The sequence below is a fragment of the Neodiprion pinetum genome, chromosome 3, assembly GCF_021155775.2.
Source record: "Neodiprion pinetum isolate iyNeoPine1 chromosome 3, iyNeoPine1.2, whole genome shotgun sequence".
NCBI classification, from domain to species: domain Eukaryota; kingdom Metazoa; phylum Arthropoda; class Insecta; order Hymenoptera; family Diprionidae; genus Neodiprion; species Neodiprion pinetum.
The window spans coordinates 19,342,970-19,357,975 of record NC_060234.1 but is presented as its reverse complement, the minus strand read 5'-3'; the positions used below and the strand labels follow the sequence as shown (position 1 = coordinate 19,357,975).

At 33.3% G+C, this 15,006-nt stretch overlaps 1 protein-coding gene across 6 annotated transcripts in view; it reads right to left on the bottom strand.

Moving 5' to 3' along the window:
* The window catches only part of LOC124215291 (dystrobrevin beta), a 38,523-nt gene that overhangs the window by 3,009 nt on the left and 20,508 nt on the right, over positions 1–15,006 (bottom strand). For 2 of the 6 annotated variants that reach the window (XM_046618492.2, XM_069134694.1), the window contains exons 2-16: positions 13,436–13,609; positions 12,861–13,077; positions 12,694–12,776; positions 9,470–9,621; positions 9,267–9,375; positions 9,005–9,171; positions 8,696–8,823; positions 8,416–8,514; positions 8,054–8,141; positions 7,731–7,769; positions 6,253–6,371; positions 5,458–5,623; positions 4,837–5,123; positions 2,697–2,842; positions 702–761 (exon numbers count right to left, since the gene is read on the bottom strand). In XM_046618492.2, coding sequence (XP_046474448.1) covers positions 702–761; positions 2,697–2,842; positions 4,837–5,123; positions 5,458–5,623; positions 6,253–6,371; positions 7,731–7,769; positions 8,054–8,141; positions 8,416–8,514; positions 8,696–8,823; positions 9,005–9,171; positions 9,267–9,375; positions 9,470–9,621; positions 12,694–12,776; positions 12,861–13,077; positions 13,436–13,604 — 2,029 coding nt within the window. In that variant the 5' untranslated portion in view covers positions 13,605–13,609. The remainder of the gene's footprint in view (positions 1–701; positions 762–2,696; positions 2,843–4,836; positions 5,124–5,457; positions 5,624–6,252; positions 6,372–7,730; positions 7,770–8,053; positions 8,142–8,415; positions 8,515–8,695; positions 8,824–9,004; positions 9,172–9,266; positions 9,376–9,469; positions 9,622–12,693; positions 12,777–12,860; positions 13,078–13,435; positions 13,610–15,006) is intronic. The other 4 variants (XM_046618493.2, XM_046618494.2, XM_046618495.2 and 1 more) reach the window with 4 other exon arrangements.

The following is a 15,006-nucleotide window of genomic DNA, read 5'->3' as shown; positions in this document are numbered from 1 at the left end:
TCATTACCGTTATAATACTTTTAGTCCAATTACACTGCAGAAAACGTTAGTAAAGGTGCAAAAGGGATATGAATGTAAACTAAGAAAATTAGAGAAAGATTGACTTATTTGTTTCAGCATACATGTATTAGTATATAAACTTTGGAACACGAATAAACAATATAAACTTAAGCATATTAAAAAACTTCAACATTATTGTTGTTATTGTAATACGATTGTGAAAGAGATTGCCACCAATATTATGTATGCGTATTAGCTAAAATTGAATCATGAATAAAAACAATCTTTCCAGAAATCTCGGTTCATATAATACAAAAAAATTGTGTGAACTATAGAGGTAATACGTGATTTCATCATATAGTTAAAAACGATCTGCAATGATAAACAACTCATACTTTCCAGTTACTCGCACTTCAGTGGATTTTTAGTACAGTAAACTTTGAGCAGTTTCTAAGACCAGTCTCTAAAGATGTAAAAATTGTTCGTTATTTGGTATACAACTTCATGTAGCATTCCAATAATTTACGCAAGCATTTTAATTATCATTTTCTTTCTTTGTTTTTTTTAATAGTTTCTACAATATCACGTACTACTCTATAATAACAAGGAATGACACAATTAAGTTTTGTTAGTTTTAAATACTAATAGAGTATCGATAAAACAAAAAAAAAAAAATTCTAGTGGAGATTACATACGCTTACCTAAAGGTTTTCTGATGTTGTGACGTGCTGGGGCTGGAGTATGATCTTCCTGGTCTGAGTCTGCAAGCCAGTAGGAGACATTCACAGAGGGTGCATATCACACATTCCATAACACGTCTAGAGTGTCACTGGTTTATAATTCATCATTCTGTCCAATTACCCAAATTTTTATTTTAACCGATCCTTACTCTGTTACGAAATTTGCAAATTTTGTAGACTTATCAGAGTAAAATGTTCACTGACAGAAATTTTTTTAAATCTCAAGTTTCAACATAGTTCACAATTTCAAATTGGCCTGGAAGTTTTCAAATTGATCTATTTGAAATATTGCTGTCCAAGTGTTAATGGAAATGATCATTATATTTTTAATTTAACATAATTATCATTATGTCTGCAATGCAAATTAATTTGTTACTACCATTATGAAACGAAATTTATGTGTTGAAACAATCTGCAAATGCCATTTTGTGTCTTGCGTAGCCGTACAGTCCATGCGAAAACTAAACTAAGTACTCTAAAACTATTTTAAGTTAGTAAAACGTATTACAGAGGTGAAGTTAATATAAATTAAGAAGTACGGTTATCACAAAGGATTTTTCTATTAATAAAACAAACTAAGAAAATAATACAGATCATTAAATGTTTACTTTTAAAACTCGATGTGTCCAATTTTGTCTGCTCTGATCATTCGTCTCAGTATCAACTTTTAGTACTATAACCGTACAATAACCAAAACATAGTATCTTCAATAATTGAGACGGTAGAATAAGTCGTAGGGAATTATTTGTAGGCAGTAGTATATTATAATGCAATAATTAAACACAGGGCAATACAAAGTCTACCGAAGAGTTGAAAAGTTTATTTTCACGCAGTGATAATACGCGACAAATTTCAAGTGTTAAGATGCTGGTCCGTGTGGAAGCAATTATTATTTTGATTTTTAAATAATGTGTTGTCTGGTAAAATTTTTCCCGAGTATGTAATTTATATAATATCATAACGTGCTCATTAAAGTATAAAATTATTTGAATAATAAATTTTACGTAACATGCGCGTGATGATAATTATTCCATGTTCTCTGCAGAAATCAATGGAAATTTAATACACGCCCAGCAGACATGCTTCTTCATTATGAAGGTTCGAAGAACAATAAATAAATAAAGCAAAGTTTATATGTAACATTAATTGGAAGAATTTGAAAAATTTAGACAAGCACTGGCAAGTGTTAGCAATTCATTGTATCTTTGTAATGTCAAGATAAAACACGATGCAGTAATAGCATCAGTGGAAATGGCAGAAAACAGTTTTACAATTGAGACAAGATGAAGCAGAAAAAATTTAACACATAAAACCTAATTCGCAATTTACCAAGTTGCTGTTTCACTTCCATGTGAGGCATGTTTGAAAATATACAAGCTCCCAATGCTGAAAGCCGGCAATACAGTAGATACCTTACTGCTATTTTCTCGAAACTGTGGGTGATATTTTTTTAAATGTATACATATAACACTTGCCGATGTCACATTAAAAGCCAAACGGATTCGTAGAGGTATTAGAAAACTTGTCTTCTCGGATTTTTCGATAGTTTCAAGAAAACAGTGGTAAGATATCCATGTTTGACTGTATTTATAATTATTAAGCTAATTACGATAACATTTCCTAGCATCCAGGTATTATTGCATGACATAAGAATATATACACGGAAAAAAGTTTCAAACGGAAGCGCAATAGATTTAATACATAAATTAATGTGTGAAGCTGTTGCAACAGATAGACATAGTAAACATACGGTTTCTTTATTACTAAGTTTGGAAAGTTAATTCATTCTAGCTCACCTTCTTGAAAAACGACGAGTAGCGAGATTAAAGCCATACCATTGATGTCATGAATATGTAAATAGTGTAACGACAACTTTGCTGAAGTTATTCATATCTAAGAGTTAATTAACTGTCCATCTGTAGCATCAGCATCGTGTCTAACATTTTAATAGCATACCTGAATTCAATTCCCTGACCAGTGTTGACATCGCATTGGTAACGCTGTCTGCAGCAACTAGCAAATCATTGCGCAACGAACGTCCCAAGCTGTTGTTAGCGCTACTCGAACCACTTCCAGGTAAACTGTTTGTCCCAAACGCCGACCTGACATTGAAAATGTCTATTTTCTATGGGTTGTATATTTCCAGAAAAATGCAAAATTTTATAACAAAATGCAAAATATCATGCAATGTTTTATTCTTATATCAATTTCCGTATTGCCTAGAAAATTTAATTGTATATCATCGTAATTTGTATTACTATTAATAACAAATTTACTAAATATACAGAAATAAAATAAAACAGCTTTTTAGCAACACCTTATTTACGGGACGTTTTTTTTTTATTCTTTATTTTTTACAATATGATGTGAAATAAGCGGGCGTTTTATCTTAATTTTCTTAACAGCAGAGCATTGCAAAAAAAATAAAATTCATAAGGCAGCATTATTTAAAAGTTTTACTATCAAAGAATATTTAAATGTAGACTCACTTAAGCAATAAGCATAAAAATATCTAATTCGATAGATCTCGCATGCATGCATATGGTGTATATAATTGTATGTAACCAACAATAATAGATACATTTATAAATACACTCATCATTTTCATGCTGCCAAAAAAATAACAACAGTTGCAAGAACTAAATCATTCCCTACAATTAAAAATTACAATACTACTGGAATTACTGTAGATTGGAGGCAATTTTTTTACATCCAGTTAAAATTTATCCTCCAAGTAATTCTCTCGATTTCTAATTCGAGTATCAATAAAAGATAGTAAATTTTAGCCGGTAGTAAAAAAAAAAAGTCAGCGGTCAGGGCCAGTTACTCTACTTGATGATAAACATTTACAACAAAGGTTTACAGGAGGTATTAATTTCTACCAGAATGTGAAACAACTTGGCGTAAATTAGTAGAGGTTTTTTTGTCCAAATTTTTAAATTACGTATGGCAAAACTCGGCTAACGTAGAAAAACACGTCGCAAAAAACGAAAGATGATAGAAGTGCCGATGATGAATGATGTCAAATAGTGCAGAGTATAAAAAGACTTTATTCCACGCCTTTGACAGTCTATAAAATACTTTCACAGATTTTAAGATAAAACAATCTTGGCATGGAAGAAGGTGACTTTGATCTGTTCCAAATTATCCATATCAGAGAATATTAAGTGATGTTTGGATATTTCAAGAGTGATGAAAAATATTACCTACATGCGGAGATAATTTAATTTTACACGTGCATATGAAATTTAATTCAATTATTCCAAGCTTTTAATTAACTTTTTCTCTCAAATAGTCATTGTATTACGTGAAGAATTTCGCGAGTAAGTTTTGATCGTTTGACATTAACAGACTTTCACTACGTATGTAAGACTCATCGAGTGTTGCATTTCTTCTATGCAAGCATGGGATTTACTTAATAGTATTCCCTTCAAATTTGCAACAATTAATACACAATACAGCACTGAACTTAAAATACTTTCATATGTTGGTGCAAATACATTAAAATTTAAGTCAATACCAATTTTAGTGATTAAAAATCAACCAATGAAAATATGTAAATCAACATGAAATTGGTCATCCATGAAAGATAATTTTTGTGCTTCCGATATAGTTGATCTTGATATTAAAAAAAAAAAAAAGAAACTTATTACTTCTGTTAACTACACTCAAAATTTAACAGTAATTAAAAATAGTTCAATTTCACTGCATACAGCTAGTTCCAAGGTACGAGTATTACTAGTTGGTTAGTATGTGAACATTTTGCATTTATGAACTGCTCCATCATCGGAACATTCGTTTTTCATAGCATAAACTTCGTTATTGTATACCAAGTAGAATTGAGATAAAAAACGAATTGGATTTTTATCTAATGCCCATACAAGTCGCAGATGATATAGTTATGCCGCATGTACTGATTCAGAGATCATCTAACCTGTATACGAAGTATTATTTGGGCTTGTTCTTGAACTGAAACTAATATAACAATGACATTTCTATTAGTCAAAAGGGTGCGTACATTTAGCAATCATCAACACTAAATTAATATTGGTTGCAAGTATAGCAGGCTCCAACGTATCTACATATGCCATCCTACCTTACGTCGCCACCGACGCAGGAGAGGCTATCAGGAATTGGATTCTGCATTGATCCAAGCATCGCATTGTTTGTCATATTTGCCGATGATGTAGGTGGCGCTGAGCTCTGATAACTTTGAGACATTGGTTGTTGATTTTGTTGTTGCTGTTGTGGTATTGATGTTAACGGGCCTCCGGGTGTCGGTGGAGCGGATCTACTGCTAGGAACGCCTCCCGGAGGCAGGGGCGGGGATTTTGTACTTCTTGGTGAACTATTCGGAGTCGATCTTGGCGATGCCTGATGGTTCTTCATCAATCAAAATGTACATAATTAATTTTAATACATTTTTCATGAAAACTGTTGTGCAGTGATGGTAATTTATATGAGAAATAATTGTAACTACCGTAATATTAAGTGTACTACCACATTTTCTAGCGATATCAATGTAAAAAGTGTTTTTTTTTTTCAGACTTTGAACACCCTTCTTTCTCAAATCAAAATGCTGATCCAACAGTTCACAAAGACGAATATTTTACAAGTTATTAACCAGGAATTGCAGTTCATTCATATCCATCTGAATTTCAACTGATCTCCACTACTGAGTATAGTTTTATGATTATATATACTGATTGTATGTTACCTTCAGCAATTTCATTAACCCTTCAAGCTGCACCATAAGCTGCCTTCGAGAATCTTGTAACGTAACAAGATGAGTTTCCAGTTCGTCTTTTCTTTGCCTTAGTGATCTCAACTCAGACATCAATGCTGGATTTTCCAATCCGGCAGCGTTAATTTCTTGTTGCCTCCTAGATACGAATATTTCATTACAAGACAGTAAATCTTTCTAATTCAACGCAAAGAAATCTTCATGATCTACATCAGATAACTTTTTTTAGCAGCAGACAATCTCATCTCAACAATCACAAGTTGATTATGTATAAACATGGCATGATTTCAAATATTTGGTGGTTTGCAACTGTAATAATGGTTGAAAATATTTAAATATAGAATGCTTATTAAATGGAAAAGCGAATAGTGATAAACTTTGATACAAATTACAGGCATCATTGCAACAAATTGTACCATGAAGTCGATCTGGTAATAGCCTTGCGCGAGTACGTGTACAAATGGTTCAACTCTTACAAATTGACTGCAGTCTGGAACAAAATTTCGCAATTCATATTTCTAAAGTCTCGGAAGTGTAAATTCTGTAACTACTGCAACAACTGAATTGTGAAACATTTATTATTATGGTTTGTTTATTGTAAATTGGACTGTATGAGCTATTTAGTTATAGTCTAACATTTACTTGGCGCAACAAAAAAACATTAAGCATCAACAGAACAATTTGAACATGCGTGACTCTAGGATGGTTCGACAGGATGACCACGAGGTTAAGGCTTGATATAAAGGAAGATAAATGACACAGGTATACCTTAACCTTGCAATCTCGCGCATAATCTCCTTGTTCTTTGCTTCTAAATGTGATATTAACTCCCGTTGCGCTCTTGATATGTCCGAAGATGTAAGATTTGCATCTGATGGTGCCCTTCCCTTTAACAATGCACATTATACAGTTATTGAGTTATATTTAAATTACTTCAATACAGAAATAAATATTTCTCATTAATAGACAATACCAGTTGCGTAATTAACAAAATAAATTTACATATTTATTTATTTTAATTATCGAAATCCAAAACAATTGTAAGTACAATAGATATAATTAAACTTCACCACGGCAAACAACTGTCACAACAAATTACTATTACTGTCAAATACGATCACATGAAAATGCGAGTGGGTGAGACAACGGCTCTTTTTACAGCTAAGGTAGAGAGACTACATTTAGCAATAAAAGTCTTATAAATTTAACAAGAATATTTTATAATTGTGTTATGTCGAATTCGTTATTCAAGGGGTATACACGAGTAGACGCGGAAGAAGTAGGTGAATTTTGGTCATTTATATATTGACAATCAATTATGCAATTCAATTGGGGTTTGTTTTATTTTGAAATCAATCAAACGAGCTCCATTTACATATTTCTTTTATGCAAACTCAAATAATAGGAAGCATTGTTATTGAAAATAACGTCAGTCATTTTTTACTCTGTGACATATTTTGCAGTGCTCACGATATCTCGAAAACACATCAAGATTTACTTGAAATTTGGAGATAGTATTTCCTGATAGTTTCTGCTTTTCCCAACGATCATACTTTACTTATAATTATTACATTTTTTCTGTTAATTGAATGAAAAAGTTGTAAATTTTTAATAAAAAATCCAATTTTAATTTCAAGCAATCTCCGCTTGGATAAAAAAGCAAAAAAAAAGGAGATGGTAGCAAAGAAGATACATCATTCAAGAATACCGTTTCCAAAATTCAAGTAGGTAGATTTAGCCAGATTTTAGATGTCGTAGGCGCGATATAATGCTTCACTGAGTGAAATGGTTGATGTTATTGTGAATAACAGTGCTTCCTACTAATTGTTTCTGAATCTATGAAGCTCATCCTATATTCTTTTGAATAAAACAAACAGCAATCGAATTGGATAATTGGCTATCGTGTTAATTATTACAAAAATTTACCAACCTTTTCAGCTATTTCCTCATATAAATGCATATGAGTTTAATTTAGTGTCTTCAACAATCTTCGGGCGAATACCATACGAATTTTTTTACATAATGCTATGAAAAGTTACTTGTATGTTTATTTCAAAATAAAATGTCAAACTCAACGTCCTGTCGTATTATATAATAGAGCTATTTGGCTACACTGTGAATTTGTAATTTGAGACTCACGAATGCCCAAGGTTGACGTTACGAGATAACTCTCGATCAAAGTTCAAGCATAGCATGCAAGCATGTATTATGAGTAATTATATGTTAAACTTATAATTTAAACTTACCGCTTGGTCAGCCTGAGACATTTTGGATGCAGATCGAGGCTGTTGAAACAAGTTTAAAGTTGCGTTAAGCCATACTCAACAGCGCATCAGGCTAGCTAAATATCTAGTTGTCTTAATTGCATTAAATTGTTGATGTAACACAATATGGAGAATGATTAAAAATTAGGAGATGCTTTTTATTCAATCGCACACTGGTAGTAAAAACTTTTCCGGACTCTGTTCTATCTATCAAAATAATAATAGTCTGCGATCTGATCAACTAATTAACAAGTCCAACAGCCGAGCAATCTAATCAATAAGTATTTATTAAACTAATAACGCACCACTACGACAGCGCGTGCTTCTTGGGCTAGTCTCATGGCATATCTAGCTATGAGTTTGTGCTCATCCTCCAGTCTCGAACTATCCATACTGTAACCAAATGTATCACATGTCAGATTTACGTTGCATTCGCAAATATTATTTACTTTGTGGCGTGATAGTTGTTCAATGAAAGAGATTTTTTGAGCTAAATAATTGGTTTTGTTGATGACAACTAAAAATAAAATATTTCTTGACATCCAAATCTTGGGATCATTCTTGCGCTATACAAGAAAATATCACTTGTCTTACTGTTCCAACATTTGGAGGATTTCAGATTCCATAATATGTTCAAAGTTTTCATCGGTCCAAAAATTTTACTCACCTCCTCAACGTTGATCTGCTATCCATTGAGCCAGAATCGAATGGAGCCATAAACCCAGACTCCGGAAATCCATTATGTGAGGGTAAAGGGGATGGTGGACTGGTCATTCAAAACAAAGATGAATAAAGATTAGCATCACTTTATAAATTATCCTCAAACGTGGTTCAAATTATGGGTTTCACCTTTGGCACTCTATTTCTTCTTGATAAAACATCAAGCCAATATTAGTTTACTCAGAACGTGAATATTGACTGATCTTACCAGCAATAACAGGACTTACACAATATGTGAAAGATCTAGAGTTTTCTCCGGTTGTTCTGGAAACCTTGGTAAATTATTCTTTCCTTTCTCTGGTACACATCTGAAGCTCTTGCGCAGAGAATGTCCAATTTGTTTACTCGGAGATTTCTAGAAACCGATTTTACTTTGATACTTTTATTTTATCGTCACTCGCTTGTAGAATCTAATCAAAGTAGACGTATCATAAGTTCAGCGGTGCTTGTCTAGGAATTGTGACTTTAGAGAGCATTGCTTTGTGCTAATTAGGCAAGTACTACTGTATGTGCAACAAAGATGGAAAAATGCTTACGAAACTACTGTACTCTCTGGTTTCATGATCATTATTATGTGGTCCGGAAACCCTTCCTCGCCAGAAACAATCCTGACACAGTTGGTACGAATGACACTTTTGACAGCGGTAGCGAAATCCGGTGAAATTCTCTTTGTGACAAGCATCACATGGTATTGGATGAACAACTGAAAAACGATCATGTATTTTAGGGTTCTCCGTCAATTGATCTAAGTATTGTCATTTTGATCATTCGATTTTCCATATTCAGTATACTACTTACCACCTTCAACAGCAGCCATTCTATGATACAAAGGTAGCCAAATTAAACAATGCGGTGCAGGATCTGACATGAGTGTATCCAAAAAGTCATTGACAGTGACTTTGGAATTCTAAAAGTTTAAAATTTACAAAGAAATTGAAAACACTGATTAAAAATCAACAATTTGCAACAGTGCTTTGAAAATACACAAATTTCTTACTTACTGGTGGAAATATTGAATTTGCTAATCCTTCGGAATACCCAAATGAAGGTGTTTCGTAAACGGCAGCAGTTAACGCAAGAACTTCTTTCAAATAATCAGCAAACCTCCAATGGATCATGTGCCCATTACTATCTGATATCTGAGAATAAATATCTGAAAGCAATTGCAACAGAAAATCAACCAAATCACCATAATGGATCACTAGGCTTAGAATCCAGTTATTTTAGATTTTCTATTCCAAAAAAGTCGGATCTTATATTTGTTTGTTCATCGCTTCATTTTGACATTCTGAAAAAGATATTGAAAATAGAGATCGACATTGCGTTCCCGTTAATAAATATTCGAGGTCAAAGGTCAACAAATTTAGTTTTTTGCGACTATCTCGCTCACTATGGCTCGGAGACTAATTGAGGCGAGTGTTAAAAATAACAATTATATAATTTCCCACAAAAAAGGTCTCATTCATTTTTTACGTACATTGAACTATTTGGCAGAAAACTTGCTCCGCTATAACGTGCGTAGTATCCGCTTTTGCACTACTTTTGAGGATGAGATTGAATTTCAAAATCATACAATTTCACATAGGAAAGATTCTGTTTATTTTTTACGCACAGTGGACTATTTACGGGGTATAGAGCAACGAATGTCTGTATAACGTGTGTAGTATCCGTTTTCGCACCACCTTCGAGGTAGGATGCAAAGCGCGTTTTTTTTCTCACGGTTTCCCCAGCAGCCTTAATTCATATTTAGTATCAAAAATGTATGTCCCGTCTATGTCGTCGTTAATATCTTGCACTTGCATTTCGTTGTTCTACTCTTCGTGAATATCTTGTGTTTGCATTGCATTGTCCTATTCTTTGCAAGAGACAGCATCGGTGTTGTGAGTTCTTCATCAATGTCATCGTCGGAAGGATCGATGCTACAAGCTTCGGGCATGACAGTATATCATAGTCCACGACAATGGTCAGAAACAATGGAGCAAGGTAGTTCAATTTTTCTACAGCCGCAGTTTGCACTGTAACCTTTTGTGCAATTACAAAAAATCGTTTGCAAAATATCGTCCGGTACAAGTAGTAACAATGTTATAACGGGATTCAAAATATTGCTATTTAACTTTAACCTTCACTGTTGTTGAGCAGCTGCAATCGTAGATGAAAGAGATGGTAATTTTACAGCTCTGTTGAATCTAGTTGACTTCGCAAAACTTGAGTATTGATTATTGTCAAGAGAATTCTCTGACTTGAGAGCTCCATATATTGCCAAAAGTGTACGGACTTTATTTTCAAGTATACGTTCTTGAGAGCTATTTTCTTCTTGGAAAATATCTGTCCGATTATATTATTCATTGATTGAAGACCAATATTACGTGCATGTGACAGTTTATTTCGTCATGACTAATAATTGTAGTTGCCAAGGACACTATTTGCTTCATTCCTGGAAACGGATTATGCAATTTGACCTATTCAAGTAATTTTAGTACGTCTTCATCATCTCTTTTAATTCGTATATCTCTGGCATCAAAATGTGGCTCATTGCTATCCAATTTTTTAATTTCCTACATATGGCGTTTATGGAATGCATACTGGACACCCACTTGCATAATACACTACCCTGTGTGCTCCTTCCACGAGAAAATCCTACTTCCATTTTCATCGACTTCGTCAATGTTTGTTCGATAATCATATCGGTTCAGGTACCACTGTTGATTTTATCACTTTGCCATCTGTAAATCTTTTAAATGTCAGCTGATCTATACTTTCTTCTATACCGAGCATGTCTTGTAAATATAAATGGTACAGAAAGTGTCCGGTAGCATGAAAATATGGAAGCATTTTTGTAACTGATTTCAGGTGCTGAGTCCAATTTCCCGTTCTCTCAGCATGTATAAAGTCATGTATAACAGAAACCATTTCAAGATATAGTACCCATAATTGTGTCGTACTACCTTGAGCTTTACATTTATTCAACTGATTGTAAAACTGCTCAACAAATGGTTTGAAATTTGGCTAGATGCTACAACATTTTCATAAGACACTGTTCCATTCATTATACCTTCAATATGACTGTCCAAGAAATCATATATGACATCATTAATTTCCATATCGTCAAAAATATGACTCGACAATACTCTGCCGAGTAGTGTATGGCCTCTGACACTTCGGGCATAAGCACGGCCATTTCACATTTTATCTACATTATTTGTAACGTATATAATACTTAGGGCTTCTTTTATGCCATTTCCTGCAATTCTTTTCCCTATGCATCCTAGAAACGACATCAACATGTGGAAACCTCCTAATCTCAGAATTACGCTTGAAGTCTCCGATCCAGGTTCACTAACAGCTACAGTTTCACGTACTTTCATGAATAGTGTCTGATTAAAAATCACAAGACATATCGCTTGATTATTAAAAGCAGCGTCATCTGCAACACACTTCAACGTCGTATAAACAGTGTTGTAATTACTACACGGCTTGTGAATAAATGGTAGAAACATGACGCGAGACGTTTCAGTTTATTTCAGTTTTACTTAAGATATTCGATAAAGCCATTCCAACCTGGTAAATCTGATACACCTTTCGACATGCCATACATGCAGATTAGATCGATTATGTTCAAGGCGGTTTTGCATAATACTTACTTGTAGTTGACGTCTTTAACTTCAACTCTACTGAATCCAGACACTGTATGATTTTCGTACATGCGGAGAGGCACATGTGAAACTGCCGCCAAGTCTTTGGTACTTGATGCTGTTGTACACTTCATGATAAATAGATTACTAATAACAGCATTGTTTGGAGTAATTATTTTGATAACTCCCATTATATCATAAGCCGGTGAGTGGGGCGAACCAAAGATATGGTCGTTGGTACACCTTGTGCGGGAACTACAGAGCACTTTGTTTTCATCTAAACGGTTCGTTGTACGTAAAAAATGAAGAAAATCTTTCCTATGTCAAATTTCATAATCTTGAATTTCGATATGATCCTCAATTGGTCTCCAAGCCATAGGAAGAAACCGAATTTGTTGACCTTTGACCTTGAATATTTATTAACGCGAACGTGATCTCGTTCTCAATTTTGAACATCTTTTTCAGAACGTCAAAATGAAGCAATAAAAAAGAGGCTCCGACTTTTTAGGAGCAGAAGCCATACTTATAACTAAAATGACTGTATTATTAACGATGAACAAGATTTGTCATGATAAAATGATTGGAATACTTACATCGAAATTTGTCCATATTTTTACCAGCACATAGCGTAGCCAAAGCAACTTTTACTGAGAAAACAGATATTTTATTGTTTTCCCTAAAAAAAAATAAAGATTTAAAATAATTTTTATCAAAGATATCAGCAGAAATGTAGAATAAATATTATTTTTAGATTACATACCCACTGGTATATGCTGCCAAAAGCCAGTTCATAAGAAGAGCTGTGGTAGCGTCTACTTTTGCTTGCTGAGCTACGGGTACTCTTTTGTTGAGTGCGTGAAAGAGAGACGAAAGCAAGGTTTCCAGCCTTGATACTCCCAGTGTACTCGTCGGCTCTAATGTGTTCAAGCCATTTTCTCTGAATGCTTCGATCACGTTCCATATGTCAACATTGTGAACTAGAAACAGGGTCAGAAGCACAGAATATTAAAGACACTGTACCAACAGTAATGATGATTTAAAAAATTCAAATGGATTCCAATGTATTCGTTTTATTTTGTACATGCAAATCAAAACGGATGTAATGATTTGACAATTTGTTTGCGGATGAAAATTACGTTTAATCTGAAATTCGTAGAGTCGTCAAGATTAATACTTGATTAATGTGATGGAAAGCTGATTTAAATCACAAAAATAAATTGTAGCATTATTAAATGTTGGGTTGTAGAATGATCTTATTTGTATGCCAACTATGAGAATCTGTGATCACTTCAAACTGTTGATTTTGAGAATTTTTTCATTGCAAGATGTACTTACAATGGACTTTTTTTTGAATGAATCTCAATTTACAAGCAGTTCGGTATGATGCGAATCGGATACTGTCAAAATTCTGTTGTCGCATTTCTTGCAACAGCTGCAGTCGACTTGCTTCCCCACTGCTACCGCCTATCCCTTGATTGGAACCTCCTGCACCATCTTCCGCCATTTTTTCTGTAACATTCAACAGTCTTCTTGTAAATTGAAATTACAAAGTACAGGGATAGTTATCTCACCTAAAATAAATTTAGCAGTTTTGCTCAAATTCTCCAATGTTTATGCTAATTATTTGATAAATTTTAATAGATGGGTTTGGAGTTAGTGAAGAAATATTTGATGCCATTTACTAAAAACGTGGATGTGATGTGTTGTATGATATACACGTAGTATTTTCCAGTATTAATTCAAAATTCACAGTAAAAAATTAATGAATATATTACTATCAGGGAATATGTTTCAAACATGCACCAATTTGCCCCAAGCGTAGCGTGGAGCTTTGCAGCTTATTTTTCAAACTGATTAAAAAAAAGATCAGTTTCTGACAAAGGGGGGTTTTCAGGTAATAGCAGAAGGAATATAGTGGTGCATAAGTTTATACTTCAACAATTGCATGTTTAAACTCTAAATGTAATAGGTGTCGTTAATAATCTGTGTACTATGGTGGTATAAGATTATTTTACTGATTACTGTAGTTGTTATAGTTCGTGACTGGATAGTTCGTCCGGTTCTTGAAGTTATTTGTCTGTTGTCTTGATAGTCAAAATGTATTCCTGTATTACCAAAGGAGAATGTTTTCCGCCTCAAATAAGTGATTTGCTTTCAATAAATAAGAATTAATCACATGATATGAATTCAATTGTATCGTTAAAACATTTAGTGTCAAGTGTCAAAAACCATAATTTTATTGTAACTTTTTTCCAGTGAGTCTGTCAGACCTCAAACTTCGTTGGAACAGTGGCAGTTGCTGATTAATTACTCGAAAAGATACAATCACTACGGCAACTTTCCGCAGTTTTCCTATACATGATTTCAACAATTTTGCGGATTTTACACAATTTCAGACGATTTATATAATTTCGCATAATTTCATGAAATTTTATATGTCTATATATTTCATACGGTTTATGATTTGATAACATTCCACTGAGAGTAGTGCAACATTTTTACAAAGTTTCAAAAGAAAAATACATTTTAACAATGTTACAACATTCAGAAACCATCATAAATTATGGAAATTTCGTAACATTTTGTAGTCATTAAATAAAATCTGTTAGTTTCTACATTTTTCAAATCATTCAGAATATGTATTTATGTGGAAAAAAAACTGTAACCAAGTTTGTTGAAATTTATGTTTATGTATTGAATTGGATGAGTTTAATTAATAAATTATTTCAATGATTTCAGTGATTTCAGAAAATTTCTAATGATTTGAATGATTTAATATTTCCGTAGACTTTATTTTTCAATTGTTAACAAATCTTAAAAAAATACCAATGATAATACGTAAAATAAAATATGCTCATTTCTTTGATAAGTCCCTGACCCAGTATACGAACTGCTATGCTCTTGGG